We start from the raw sequence: 14,909 nt of genomic DNA, 5'->3' as shown, positions 1-14,909 counted from the left end.
TATCATAGTTTTCACCACAACAGTTTCCATTATCATAGACATTTTGAGAAAATCTCTATGTCATTAAAAATAGCTGACTAAACTTCCACTTTCAATACTCGTCTTATTGCTATTTATTTAGTTCAGCAGTCATCTCTATGACAACACGCCGATATTATTCCATTCACAGAAGGCAACTAAATTTTAAATCCATGTGGATTTAAAGGCCATGAATTTTAAAGAGAATGTTAGTAAATCTATCACTCTCAATACTTGGGAGAAAATTTACAGATCGGGCATTTTAAAATACATACACTTTTCTATTACTAAAGGCCTAACTGTCTTGCAACTTGCTGCCACATAGCACGTATGAAAAAAATGTAGCAAGAATTGCATGGTGAGTTATGGACCATTCATTTATTTATTCATGCAGTTAAAAGAAAAGGATCTGCACAGTAATGCATAATGTAGCTTTGTTCTGTTTTGGAAGACCGTTTTTCAACTGATGTAGCCTCAGTTTTTGGTGTAACTGTACTAAATATTTCAAAACTATATACAGACAGTTTATTAAAAAACCCTGATTTTTTCAAAAAGTAGCTCTGAAAAGATCAAAGCATGACAACAGAATGAAAAGATTGATACGCGGGAAAAAAAAAAAAAAAGAAGAGAAATAGCTAGGTAAAAATAGCGAGAATTAAAATGAGAAATAGCGTTCAGCGTTCAAATTCACAATTGCACATGGAGATGTCAGGGTCACACTTTGACATTTCTTAAATGCTGTGGCTTTCCTTCACGGACGCACTAAAAACTTCCCAAGTGAAAGTAACAGCTCCCATAGACTCACAACAGCAAACAGAACACTCAAATATTCACCGCAGTAAAATTCTTCAAGTCACGAAGAATTTAAGCAACCTAATTTGGGTTGGTTTTATGTATGAAGGCTCAGAATGCTCAATTGTTCTCTGTCTTCTACTGGAGGAATTCAGCAGGGGACAGAGAACTGTGTCCCAAAGCTGACATTTCAAAAGATGACACTTTTCCTAACCTGATCAGCAAAGACAGCCGTTAAAAGGTAACATTCACGTCTTGTTTTAAATCTAGGCTAGAATGCAGGTCTTAGAGGGTACTCATCTGACTTTCAGATTCTGGTAAGCTTATTGACAACTGTATTCTGAGCAAGACTTTCCGGAAGAAAAATAGACAATATTTTTAACCACTGAAGTTTTCTAAACTTAATAGACAAAATAAAATAATATTGCAATACCTGTCAATTATCCAAATGCTACCAGGCCCTTGGGCTCTAAAAAGCTTTAAAGAAAACTCTAGACAAAACAAAATTAAAATTTCTTCATGTTTCATTCCCTTCTGCTACATTTTGTCACTGCTAGTTTGCTTGTCCAAAGAATACAAATAAAATCCGTGAGGAAAGTGAGGGACATCACATGACGCAGTGAATTCGATACCAGGGACATGTGACAGTGTCACACGTACATACATATCCCGTCACTTACACCCAGCAATTCATCAGTCACATTTTTCAAACAGATGGGAGCAGGAGTTCAACTTGAAAGATTGCTTTGTATTTAATTTGTTGTATCAGTTCTATTCATTTAATGCTACCTCTAGCCGGCTCATAAGGACTAAAGATAGCCCAACATTTTTAGGACTGCTGAATAAGCTTTTTCCTAATTATTCATGGTAACTGTAAGAACATTTCATCACCAGCCTGATTTCACACTGTTCAACGCTCAATACAGAGCAACAAATGTGTCCATGTTGGAGCCAGCCAGTTCAGAGAAACACTCAGAAAGTTCCCCGAAAGCAAAATCAGACTGTCTAACAGCAACCAACTGGAAAGACAAAACTGTATCAAATTCCACGTGACAGAAAAATTACTCTAACTTTTACTGCTTGGTAAACAGAGCTGAAGTTTTGATACTATGGTTGGAATATACTGCAAATGTTTTGTTTTAAAAAAAAAAAGCAGGGGGAGGTTGGGGGGGAAGGATCCATATTAAAGGTCAGTGTGATACTGAGCTAAACACTCAGAATAGCCTGTATCTGCTAACAAAATGAGTGCTAGTCACTGGGTCTTCTTTTGAAGGTAAAGTATAATTACTGACACTCCCAAATTGAGGTTAAGTTCCCACTCAAACTTTTAATAAAATGAGAATATCTATCCTGTCCAAAAATTGCTACATTAAGATACCATCACATGTGGCAAGAGGTGCCACAGCATCACATTTCCTGTTTTAAAAGGCATTATTCAGACTCTTCCAGAGGTGTGATCATTAAAAGGTTTATTTCCTTCTAACTTTTTGCCAAACTAACTTTACTGTCAAAGACCAAGGTTTTACACATTATCAGCTTGTATATATACCCATCACCTAATCAAAAACAAAGCACCCAAGCAACTTTTGCCCCAGCAAAGCCTGCTTCCCCCCAGCACACCAGCTGAAGAACACTCTGCAAGGCATCTGCAGACCACAGCATGAAGACGACTCCACAGAGAGAACATGCTAAAAATGAATCCAAGTCAACACACAGAACACTGCATTGCTAGCCTGACAGCTACGTACAGCAATCCTGAACGTCCTTTACTGTTACTCCAACCAACATTTTCAGAAGAACAAAAACCTGGCTGGAGAAATCTCAGGCATGTACTGTACCCGAATTTGTTCCTTAAAAATGAGACAAGGGGAAAACACAGACACAATTTGAGAATCTCTCTTTAAAGTAGGAGTAAACCATTTAAAGTTCATCTAAATCTGTTCCACTGTTCTTTATCATTACCAACGAAAGCAGCTTACTGTATACAGATTTTATGGCCAACTCTGTCACAGAAATCAGACTACCCTCCCCTTCCAATTTCCCCTCTTCTGACTAATAAGCACACTTCATAACAGGAGGTTTGTTCTTTCTTCCTCTCTCTATATGCAAAATACCTGTTCTGCAGACTTCTGCTACTCACAGTTTGACACAACTGTGCTAAAAAGAGTCTTTATATCCATCACAGCTCCAACAGAAAACCAGATCATTTCCTGAATGGTAAATGAGGTCTGAATAACAAGGACTAGCCAAATTTTGCCAGTGTGCAAGACTCATCCCCACCAAGTCATTGTCCACAGGAAGCTCAGTCATTACTGAGCAAAGAACTTGCATGGAAGCACATACCGCTATGGCTAGACTGCTTTTAGCATCTGTGATAAGAAAAAAAACCAAAACCTACCTGGTATTACAAAGCAACAGGAAGACAGATTTTTATAAATCACCAATACATTTTCTGAAAGATGAATCACTAGATGAGCATGCTTATCATTAGAACAAGGTATTTACCTTTTTTGAGCTGAGAAGGGAGATTTATAGAACACACACAAAGTTTTCAGCACAGATTTCTCAGAAATCGTTGCTTTATGATAAAAATCACAGAACACACAAATTTTCTAGAGATTTGACAATTTGCAATTCAAAATATATTTACATGGAAAAGCAAAACAGCTGCTTCCAGACAAGTGCATGTGTTCCACCAGACACACTCTTTCTGACAAGAGGACACTCAAGAATGCCAAACACCAGGTTTGCAGGCTAGAGATGGATAACTCTGGCAAAGTAGTCACAATCTAGTAAATACAGCTCAAAATAGTATGCTTATCAAAACATTACCCACCCACTCTAAGTGCTCCCAAACCAGGATAAATCACATGCACACTGGAAGTCTGAGAGCACACGTATCAAAACTGTACACTCAACCAAATAAATTAAATTTAAAGATATGTTTACAGAATTTCTAGCAACATTTGTTATCTACCCTTCATCTCTTCCAGGGGAAAACGTATGCAAACAAGCATAATCATTAGCAATTATGTGGATGTGGTATTAGATTTTATGCATTTTCTTTGTTGTTTAAAATGGATTTTATACCCAAATTGAACACAACTGAACTGAGATATTATCCAGCCAAGAGAGCCAAGAAGGTTAGTGCCCTGGCCTGAAACATACGGCTTGTAGTCTTGTCTCTGCTCTGTCCATTCTTCTCACCTCACCTCTCATTGAGAACGCTAGACAATGGTATGGTTTTCTGTTAGTTTTAAGAAATGTGATATATTAGATGCTGGTACAGCACCTGCTTACAACCCAGAGAGCACAGACAGCAAAGTACTTTTTTTTTATTTACTCCTTTGAGATTTATGGAGATTCCTTAGAACTGGCTAGAAGATGAAGATATTTTGTAAAAACCCTTTCCAAGTTTCTGCCTAAAAAAGAAAATAAATCCATCCTTATAATGGAGCATATAGAGATGAGGATGAATACAACATTGTTGGCTGGAAATACCATTTTGCATGAGGAATTGATCACAAGTCTTCAAAGAGCACATCCCAAGTGATCAAGACAATTTCTCTTTTCGTAGTGACTGCTGATGTATGAATATTCATTATTTTGCTAGCCAAACACAGCTTTTTGGGGGCTTGGGATTTGCCTGTTTGGTTTTAGGTGAAATGAATGTCCTTCTTCTAATTTTGATCTAATTCTTAGTCTCCTTGAGGAAAAACCTCACAGGTTTAATGACAAAGAAGATTAAAAACCCATGCAAAGCAGTTTAAACAATTATTTCAAGCTGCATTCTGAAGGCCAGCTTTACCCCTCCCCCTCATATTACATAAAGTACACATTCCTCTGCTTTACAGGCCTATAAAGCTTTCCAAGTTGATATTAATCACAGATTAATAAATCTATCTTTAGTGGAAATATCCAAGGGATATTTATTTCCTTTTTAAAGGAGTATAGTTGAAAATGTTATTTATTGGCTATACTAAACTTAAATGCTAACTGGCACATAGTAAAGCCACTAAGTTTAGGTGAGCTGCTCTGTCATCTGAGCAACTTGCAACTCCAACTGTTACGTGATTGGTACATTCAGATTAAAAAAAAAAAAAAAGGAAGTGCTGAGATTTTAGTTATTGGAAAGACTCTCTCAGTCAAGAGAGTTGTTTTCTGAAAATTCTTACTGGCAGTTGGTTGGTAACGCACTACCAGAACTTTTACACTATGAACTCTGCATCTTCTGTGTTGTTTCTACGAGACTCACCACACTATCCAATTTTGAACCTTTCTTCTAGCTTCAACCAAAGTCTTTTTTTCCTCTTAATAGGGCTAAAACCTTCTCTTAAGAACAGCTGATGTCTTAAAATTGCAGTGGCAGTAATTCTGTAGTTAGAACATCAGCAAACAGGCTTTACTCTGACTTCCACCTTTATAAAACAGGACTATATGAAGAGCGGTCTCACTGAATACCAAACAGCAATTATGCAACTACAACTAGTAATACTGAAGAATCTCTTCATAAGTCTCAAAAAGAATTCCATTTTGCAACACTAATACTGATTGCTTGTTACAACATAGTAAAAATAGGTAAAATACTTATTATGTGGAATGTTTGTGATATTCAATACTGCATCTCTTCTGCTGACAGCAAGCATAAACAAGGAAATGCAGTGATGTGGCAGATTATCAGATGTTAGTCTACTCCTTTATTGAATATAGGATCATTTACTACATTAAAATTGTCTTAGAATACCTCGAAGACTACTGTAAGCCTGCTGAGAAGACAAATTCACTTAAATGCAAGTTTTTATAATATGATAAACAAAGATTCCAAAACATTGATCTATTATGACAGGTTCAACTCCCTGCCTGCCTGGAAGAGAAATGCACCAAATCTTCAAACTCAACACCAACAAAAAAATCCAAACTCAACACAAGGCACCTCAATCTACTTCTATGAAGTCTTCTAAGTCACAGATCTTTGAACAACAAAATCTTTCTAAACTCCAGGGCAACTATCTTTCATCATGTAGAGCCTGTTGTTTTATGACAGCAAGGTTCTGTATTTCCTAGGAAGCCAGTAGTACTGCGTTGTACAAACATGGCTTACTTTAAAGAAAGACAATACATATAGTACCCATTAAAAACCTCAAAAGAAGTTTATAAGATCTGAGAGAAGGAATAAAGGTGCAGAAGTGTAAAGGAAATTTTATAAATCTGCAGTCAATCCAGAAAAATCTAAAGGGGGCTTTACTTGTCATAATGTCAAATGAATTCAAGAGACTTTACAAGGCCTCCTGCTTTTACAAGCTAAAAGCCAAACCATACCATCTTTTCAGGTGCAATCCTCTTACTGAATCCACATAATCAGATACAACACCTTTACGGATTCAAATGCAGGATTAGGTCATGACGACTCCATGAACAAAGAGCTAAAGTTGGCAGAACGAGGCTATGTGTATTTTTGAGGAATTATAGCAGGGCGTAGAAATGAACTCATGCATAACAACACAAGTGTATCTTGAAACAGAAATTGAAGAGCTAGATTTCAACGTACCTTTTTCATTTCATTTTCTAGGTTTTCTTCCTCTTGACCTTCAGACAGTCGCCTTCTTAATTCTGCTATTTCCCGTTCCACATTTTCTCGATATTGATTCCACTGAGCTCGCTCTTGCTCCAACCTGTGATGATACTGGAGCTCATAGTCACGAACAGTCTCTATAAAACAGTATTTTCAAAACTTATTTTCAATGTAAGTTAAAAAACAGAGATTTAGGAACTCCATCTCCAACCAGTCAGTGATTTATCATAATTGATCAGAACTAGGACAACAGTGAACTCTCCCTTCCTCTCTCTTCCCTTTGACTCTTGCCCCAAAAACCAACTACACAAGCGAAAGATTCAAAGGAACTGCATCTCAATATGTATCATCACTAGAAAACAAACACACAAGCCTCCAAAACTGTGTAACTCCTAATTTCAAAACAACGTACACATCTAACATCCTATTCAGCAGCACACTTTGTTCCTCCAAGCACATCATCCAAACAAACTACCAAAAGCCTACTTATTTACTCCAAAATGCAAAGGAACTAGAACTTCTCACATAGCTTTCACTTCCCTATTATTAATATTACCCCCTCAGGTAAGGAGCTGTCTTTGTTTACATATGTACAGCAGCTGGCACAACTGAGCCTTGATCTAGGTTCATGTATCTATGTAGATCATAAATACACAGAAATTTGTATACTCAATATACACGAAGATTTGTGTTCTCTGGGGGAAAAGCATAATCAGGTGATGGAAAAACTGCCTACAGCCAACAGGCTGTAAGCTCAGGATATTGTGATCCTGTTTGTGAACCTTTAAGAACACAGCCAGTTACGGCAACAGTCTGTCCCCAGTTTACATCCTGCATTTTGTTCCTTGCACGTAGTTTGTCTCAGAAACATCAACAGCTGTGCAATGTGCAAACATAACAAAGAATAGCTCAGACCTATCAAGAAAAAACAATGACCCATGACTGATACAGAGCAGCATGTTCAGTCGCTAGCCTGGGGAAAAGTCCATGTGATAGTACTGGAGGGACACTTAACTGTCTGACAGCAGAACTATGTTTACACAGGAGAGAAGAGAATCATGCTGTCAGCTGAAAGCTGTTTTCAGACTTGTCTAATTACATGCATTATACTTCATCCTTCCACGAGGATAAGTATCACATTCATAGTCCCTCAAAAATGCTTTGCATATATGTGGGAGTTCCCATTGCCATGATTCCTTCTAAATTCTATCCTCGTATTAACAGAAAAGAGCCACCAAGCTCCTTTGCACAAACTTAGGAACCACGCTTCATCCATCACTTCTGCAGCCCAGTTTTGCCAAGCCATGAGAAGCAGCTATCCATATTCTGTGCAAGAGCAGGCACAAATCACTAAACGCATACTAAAGAGGAGTCTGATCTTAGTGGCAGCAGCTTGCCTGGTTGTTACCTTTCATAATCGCTTGCAGTGAAGCTACTTCTTCTTGCCACTGTCTCTTCACCTCATCGATAGCTTCCTGCTTTGTATTCTCAGATACTGTAGCTATAGCTTTGATGTTCTCCATTTCAGCATGAGCTTCCATCAGCTGGGTCCGCAATTGTCCCAGATCATCTTGGGCTGCTTGCAGCACTGCATTTTGTCTCTTCAGGTCCTCTGAAAAGAAGTATTATTTACATTTAGCTTGATTAATAAATTCAATCTGAAGAGTATCCATAGTTACTATGGCAAAGAACAGTGCTCCAACAAAGGGTGAAGGAAGCACTGATATTAAAGCATCTACCCATGACAACTGAACAAAAGTTAGCAGGTATCTTTAGTCTTTCTTGACATCGCTTGCCCTTGCCTTTTATTAAAAAAGTACCTTCTCATGGACGCAGCCACAAAGCAGACACTGTAGATATAACCTATGAATCAGTATACCTGATGAAAGTGAACTGTGCTTTTAATTAGTTCATTATTATTTAACTCATTCTGGTAATGAATCTGGAAAAGATAAGAACAACAGACAGGAAGGCAGTTCTTCCCCAATTTTTGGCACCAATTTGGTCCTGAATTTGGATAGAACACTTCACATTTCTTGAACAGAAACACTCTGTGACCACTACCTGGAGCCCACATAAGAAAACTATGCAGCCTAGTTTGTTCTTTACTATGGCTTTGCTAAAACGAAGCTTCTTCTAAATAAAGGGATACAGAACATCCACTACTTCTCTAATTGTTGCAACTATAAACAGAAATTAAACTAATTTCACATTATCCTCCTGAGTTTTCGGTCAATTTGAAGCAAAAAGCTCTGGAAGATATATATTATACAATTCATTCCAAAAGCACTAACACAAAACATAGTTTATGCCCACATAGCCTATTTCAATGGCAATCACTTTTAGCAGAAACATCTGGCCAGCGTACAACAAACAGCAAGCTATCTCCATTTATTTCCCTCAGTACCAAAATGCTTAATCAATCCTGGTGCCCAACACCTTACCCCTTGATAGAGAATATGGAACCCTGAGTTAACTGGGTACTTAAAAGGGCATTAATCCTTGTGTTAAAAAAAAACAACAAACCAAACCACCCCCACCCCCCAAAGATCTTGTAGCATTTATATTACTTAGTTCTCAAATGACAATATCAAGGATGGGCTGCCACAGTCCCAATGTACATTTAGGAAAGGGTCTTGGGAGAACAGGGAGGGGAAAAAAGCTTTGGGGAAAGAAGGAAAAAAAAAAAAAAGTAATTGCTTGTATATTCTCCTCTGGTATCCTTTCACTTCAGTACATGTGAAAGTTGGATTTTTTTTTTTTCTCGTCACAATTTATTTTTATTTTCTAGTTTTTGACTGTTCTGAAAGAGAGAGAATTATTGCTGATCAGCAGTGTCTTGTATCTTAAATTTCTTTTCATTCAGCTGCCAGAAACACAAAGAAATAGGCCTTCTGTATGATCTGATCTTCATTATGCCTGTTGTATTTCGCCCTCATAAGCTTATACAAGCAGCTGCAGTCTTAATGCATTATTTTTTGGCTTTGCTTTCATATGTTAAGGACAGGAAAATCATCAGGATTAGAAATAAATCAATTTGGCTCTCAGAACAGCAGCTATCTCTCCTCTCCAATTCTTCATCAGATATTTGAGCTCAGATGGTTCAAATTTTCCTATAAAGAGCATTATTGAAATAGATGCCCTTGGCTGGCATTAAAACTTTTATAATGTTTGTCTGCTTACATTCTACTTCAGATGGAAATTTAAGACAAATTAATACTACATAAAAAAGCTAGCCACAAAGTACAAACAGCACACCATCTAGACTATGTCTTTCCACTTACCACATCAGCTGCTGTGCAGAGATAACGAGCACACCATGACTTCAGAAAGTTAGTATTAAAACTCAGTGGTGGTGTTTCTGCGTGTACATCAAGTTGCTCTGCTGAATCCTATCCATGCAGGCAAATCTTTAGACTAATTCTAAAAATTCATTCTAGGAAGCTAAATAGCCACTTATTGAATTTTACTCTCTGCTTGTCTCTTACGTTCTTACTATGTATCTGTCTAAAAGACTACTGTCCCTTTCATTTTTGGCAAATCAGAAATAACAATCATGCTGGATATGCAGTCGACGGTCCCAGTACTGGAAGAAAAATCCCTTAAATCTTAATTATCCTTAACCAACTTAAAAAAAACCAACCAACAAAAACAAAAAACAACAACAACGAAAAAACCCAACCAAAACAAAAAGTATGGGGTGTGCATAGGCGGGGAGTAGTAGTTGGCATTACAATTGTTATTCTTCATACAGGGATTATTTGAAGCTCAAGTTCAATTAAACTTTACAATAATTCAGAGAATTGAGAACTTACCTTCCTTAGCCAAGTATAACTCCTTAAATTTTGCTCTCTTTTGATTAAATTCTTGCTCAAGTTGCTGCTTTGTGCGCAGAAATTCTGCATTGACCTTTTCCAATTCTGCTACCCGTTGTAAAAGAGCAACTAAAAATAAAACAGAAGATAAGGTACATCACTAACAGTTAAGGCATCTCATTCTGCAACTCTGAGGTTTGGGGCTTATTCTTTTTAAAATATCTTTATTCATTAGCTCAGCTGTTGCCCCATGATACATCAGGACAACTAGTCAGACTCCTTTAAGCAACAAGGGAAGATACGTTTTCTTAGACTGTAGCACCAAATTGCAATAGACATCTTCACAGCACTGGAGGTGCATGGGGCAGGGAATTCTGTAGAAAACAATCAATCTCCCAAAGAAAACCATAATTTCCTATATACAATAAAGGAAGAAATAAAAAAACAGTGCCAGAATTATTTCTATTGGTGCTTCTTTCCAAAACACTGGGAATTTAGTCACCAGGCACAGGAACAGTGTGTGAAGACTGAACAACAAAGCACCAAGTTCTCAAAGGCTGAGGTCAAAGAAAACAAAGTGACAGCTGCTCAGCTAACAACTATGGAAGAACAAAGCACAGAAAAACCCATAAGCTAAAAATTAGATGCCATTATCTTTCCTGTCTTCAGTTCTGCACATTCACCAAGAGGTTTCTCCGTCTATACTCATAAAAGTTTGCCAGAAGATGACCACAATCTATGGAGAAATGACTGATTATAAGATAAAACTCATTTCCAGCAGGTAAAAATCCTCAAGGGTGCAGGTACATCACACTACTTTCCAGTATTTACCACATTAGCAGTTGATCTGGTGGTACAACAAAAGAGGGAACAGTAGGAAGTCCACAAGACACCTAAAGACGTTACGATGTATGTTGTTTGGTTTTTTTTTTTCAATACTGACCACAATACCACTGTACAATGCTATAAAGATCCCCCACAACCACCGACCCTATAATATTGATCTTCATGTGCACTATTAACTTCTTTGCACCTCAGGAAGTATAGGTCTGGTTTAGGAGCCAGACAGTTTTCACATTGCACACCTCAGAATTCAAATATGAAACAGAAACAAAAGACAGATTAACTAGAACAAAATCCACCTCCATGCTGCAATGCACTGAGCAAATAATGTTCCTCTACACAATTCTATCTGTTCTGCAAAAGCATTTTATGGACACGTTCCAACTCTGTCGTGCAAAGCTGAATCATTTCTTTTCAGTTATAGCCTGTATATAGCACAGACTAGATATATAAAATATTGACCCATCAGAAGTGTTTACATATCACACCCAACATGCTTCCCACTAAAAGCAAGTGGTGAAAACATAGTACAAAAGCTACACGACTTCAGCATCAAACATTCAGACTTGCAAACAACTGGAATCAGATCTAGGGCTTACAGTGGTAAAAAAATGGATGGTCAATGCCATTGAGATTGGGTGAGTTATATTTATTTTTAGTACCAGATGACTTAGAGTAAGAGCAGACACAAACAAAAGAACCTTTTAAAAGCATGGGTATGTTTTACTGATTGCTGGTTATGAGGGCTTATGGCGTTACAAAATACAGAACTTAATCTGTTCAACTCTCTATCGGATAAAAGGTATACATAGACACAGGCCTGAAGAAACTTTAACGTTGCTTTTTTATTGAAATCCTCATTTTCTTTTTATCACCTTAAATATCAACACATCAGTTTTTCTGGCCAGCAACTCCTACCTGGATAGTGCAAAGCCAACTGCACAGGAGTATTCTCCAGAAAATGAAAGGAACCTGTAGCAAAGACGACACACTGAGAGCAAAGCACGAAGTGAGTCAGGAAAGCGGCTGGATCAAAATCAGGAAAGAAATTGCACACATGGAGCCAGGCCCAGGCAGCAAAAATGCTTCCCAAGGCTAAAGAGTTGCCTTTGATCTCTTGCTGAAGTCTTCCAAAGCGAAAGGGTTTGCCTACGTTTCCACTCCCCGCTGACTTCTGAGAGAGGGTGATGCTGCCAGCAAAGCTGCTTCCTGCAGCCCGGGGGGAGAGCAGCTCGCTTGCCGGCCCAGGCCAGAGCCCCCGCGCAGCCCGCTGCTGCAACGCCTGCTTCACACCTCTGAGGAATGAAAAGCGATGCTTGGCTTTAAGGAGGTGGTTTGGATCTCACAGTTTCAGCTCTTGAAAGGAAACTATTAGAAGCACTAAAGCCCAAGTAGTTAAGGGCAGGTCACTAAACCAGGTCCAACCAGGCAGCTCTGCGTCTGCAGTTACTGGCCAGGAGGCCCAAAGCCACAATACATTCAAAACAAACCAAGGAGGAATCTGGACATTGCTCACCTTACAAACACCATTTTGAAGACCATATAAAAATTTGTTTAATTCTACAATTACTAATTCTGAAAGTTAACAAATCAACAGCAGACATCAGTAAACCTCCCCCTGCCCCCAAAAAAGAAGACTCAAGCACTCCTTGTTTACTTGTTTCCCTTCCCATCTTTCTTTTGCAGAGAGACAGCAGCAGCTGTGCTACTGGTCCCATCAGAAAGCTGTTGTGCAAAGCAGCCGAGTTGTATTTCTTCTGAAGGTGAGAGTTGCTTCTGCTGAGGATGGAAGGAAGAGAGGACACCACCAGAGCAGAAACTTCCAGTGCTTTAAGCTGGGAGAACAACAAACTCATCCTTTTTAAATCCTCCTGCCCAAATGGAAAGAGGGATGGCAGAGTCACCAAGCAGGAAATGCAATTTTAACTTCAAATATTTACATTTACAGTATTCCCCTTCTCTACAGCCTGGCAGTTATGTATAAAAAAAGTAATAAATAACCAACCCCCACCACAACAGAGCTCTGGCCACCGTCAGGACCAGCTGTAGGCATTCAGAAAAACTGAACAGTTTAAGATCTCAACTGCAGGTCACACATCACTGCAACTGTGTATTAATATCATTCTTTTTATTCAGATACTAAGTTTAAACTGTTTTTACCACCTGTACTACGTATGTGGCTCAGGACAGACCTTGCCGTTCCTCACACAGGAGAGGAGTTTGTCCACACTACCACTGTCCACATTGCAGTGAGACAAGGCACGTAAACTTGAGGACCATAAGCTATGTAATTCATCAACCCCCTGAAACGCATGTGCATAAAAAGTAAAAGTAAAGGAACGTTTATTTTCTAAGACATCATGACTACCTTCTTTCTACTAAGTATGAACGATTAAATTTTCACCAAAATTACTTGCTCCTCTGGGGGTATGAGTTGTACAATGGCCATACAGACCCTCCACTTTCCAAAATGAAAGCGTGACCCACATCCAAATTGCCAGATGCAGGTAACCACAGGCTAAAGTCTGCCTGGAAGCGCACTGAAGTCAATGGCAGGAAATGGACTCATGCATAGATTTTCAATTAGGCCTTTGTCATTTATAGCCGACTCCTTGCTCTGAATTTAGGTCCAACTCACCCCAGGTCTGTGACAGAGCTGAAAAAGAAAACTGTATTTACCATCATAGGCTATCAACTTAAAACTGACCAAAAAAAAATAATCCCAAGCCCCAAACATCCATTTTGCAATGACAGTATTCATTAACTTGCCAGAGTCCCTGTCCCTATGCTCCCATTTCCATACACAGAAATGCAGCTATCAATGTTTAACGACACCAATGAAGTATATTGCCAACGCAGTCCGATAGACGGTCAGCTCTCGTGGAGCTACGCCTGACTGAAACAGGATCTTGTGTCACACATGAGATCAGAACGGGCACAGGACATGCTGTATTTCACAAGAGCAGTAGTGTGGAAGACCTAATTCCCTAATTAGGGCCCTAACTCATCAAGAAACAAACAAAAACCCTAAAGACCCAATTTCTTAGCTCCTGAAATAGCATTGAGAAGAATTTAAATAAAAATTGATATGCCAAACTGAAAAACTATTCGGTGGTTTATCCAGGTAGAACTCAAAAGAAGGGCAGCAAAATTCATTTCAGAGTGGAGTTATCAATTTACAGGAGAACCTTGAAACTACTGGAGTACACAAAGAGAAACTCTCGTGAAAAAGATACAACTTTCTCTTAACCCACTATACAGCAAAATTTCAATTCAAGGAAAACACAGGAACAAACACACGTTTCTTATTGACTAGTTACTTAAATGCTGTTTCACAGATCAGCTCCCAAAAGGATTACATTTTATGTATGACAAAGTTTCCAGTTACACAAACGTGTAGTGACCATTCCAGAATTAAGACAGACAAAGCTGATTATCAATAAGTCTATTTTTGAGTACTAGGTCTATTTATAAAATTAATGCCACAAGGCTTTCTACTTCATATTTAAAGTGTCAAACATGACAGCAAGAGTTCGGTCCTACGTAGCTGAAATCTGAAAAACAGATCAGAAAAAAAACTATACATACAATAAAATTTTGGAGACACCCCCCCCCCAAATCGCTGTCATACTTCTGTCATTCTTCTGTTATTTTCTACCTCTTTCTTTTCCTGTATCTTCTGCTTGAGACAGAAGTATAGAAAAATAAAAATATATGGCTGCCCATTTTTCTTCCTGCTTATTTCCTAAAAGTACTAATTTTCCTCTATCATGACATCATATTGGAGCCACAATTATGTTACTATATAAATTTTTAGTCTAAGAGTCTGCCACCAGGATGTGTATTTAGACTTCAAAAAGCTCTTCTTT

At 38.3% G+C, this 14,909-nt stretch overlaps 1 protein-coding gene across 1 annotated transcript in view; it reads right to left on the bottom strand.

Moving 5' to 3' along the window:
- The window catches only part of RABEP1 (rabaptin, RAB GTPase binding effector protein 1), a 49,636-nt gene that overhangs the window by 20,231 nt on the left and 14,496 nt on the right, over nucleotides 1–14,909 (bottom strand). Inside the window, exons 2-4 of the mRNA XM_075518390.1 lie at nucleotides 10,198–10,326; nucleotides 7,791–7,994; nucleotides 6,359–6,519 (exon numbers count right to left, since the gene is read on the bottom strand). Coding sequence (XP_075374505.1) covers nucleotides 6,359–6,519; nucleotides 7,791–7,994; nucleotides 10,198–10,326 — 494 coding nt within the window. The remainder of the gene's footprint in view (nucleotides 1–6,358; nucleotides 6,520–7,790; nucleotides 7,995–10,197; nucleotides 10,327–14,909) is intronic.

Source organism: Mycteria americana, chromosome 15 (genome assembly GCF_035582795.1).
Source record: "Mycteria americana isolate JAX WOST 10 ecotype Jacksonville Zoo and Gardens chromosome 15, USCA_MyAme_1.0, whole genome shotgun sequence".
NCBI lineage: Eukaryota > Metazoa > Chordata > Aves > Ciconiiformes > Ciconiidae > Mycteria > Mycteria americana.
Note: the sequence above shows the minus strand (reverse complement) of the source record. Positions and strands in the feature narration are given on the sequence as shown.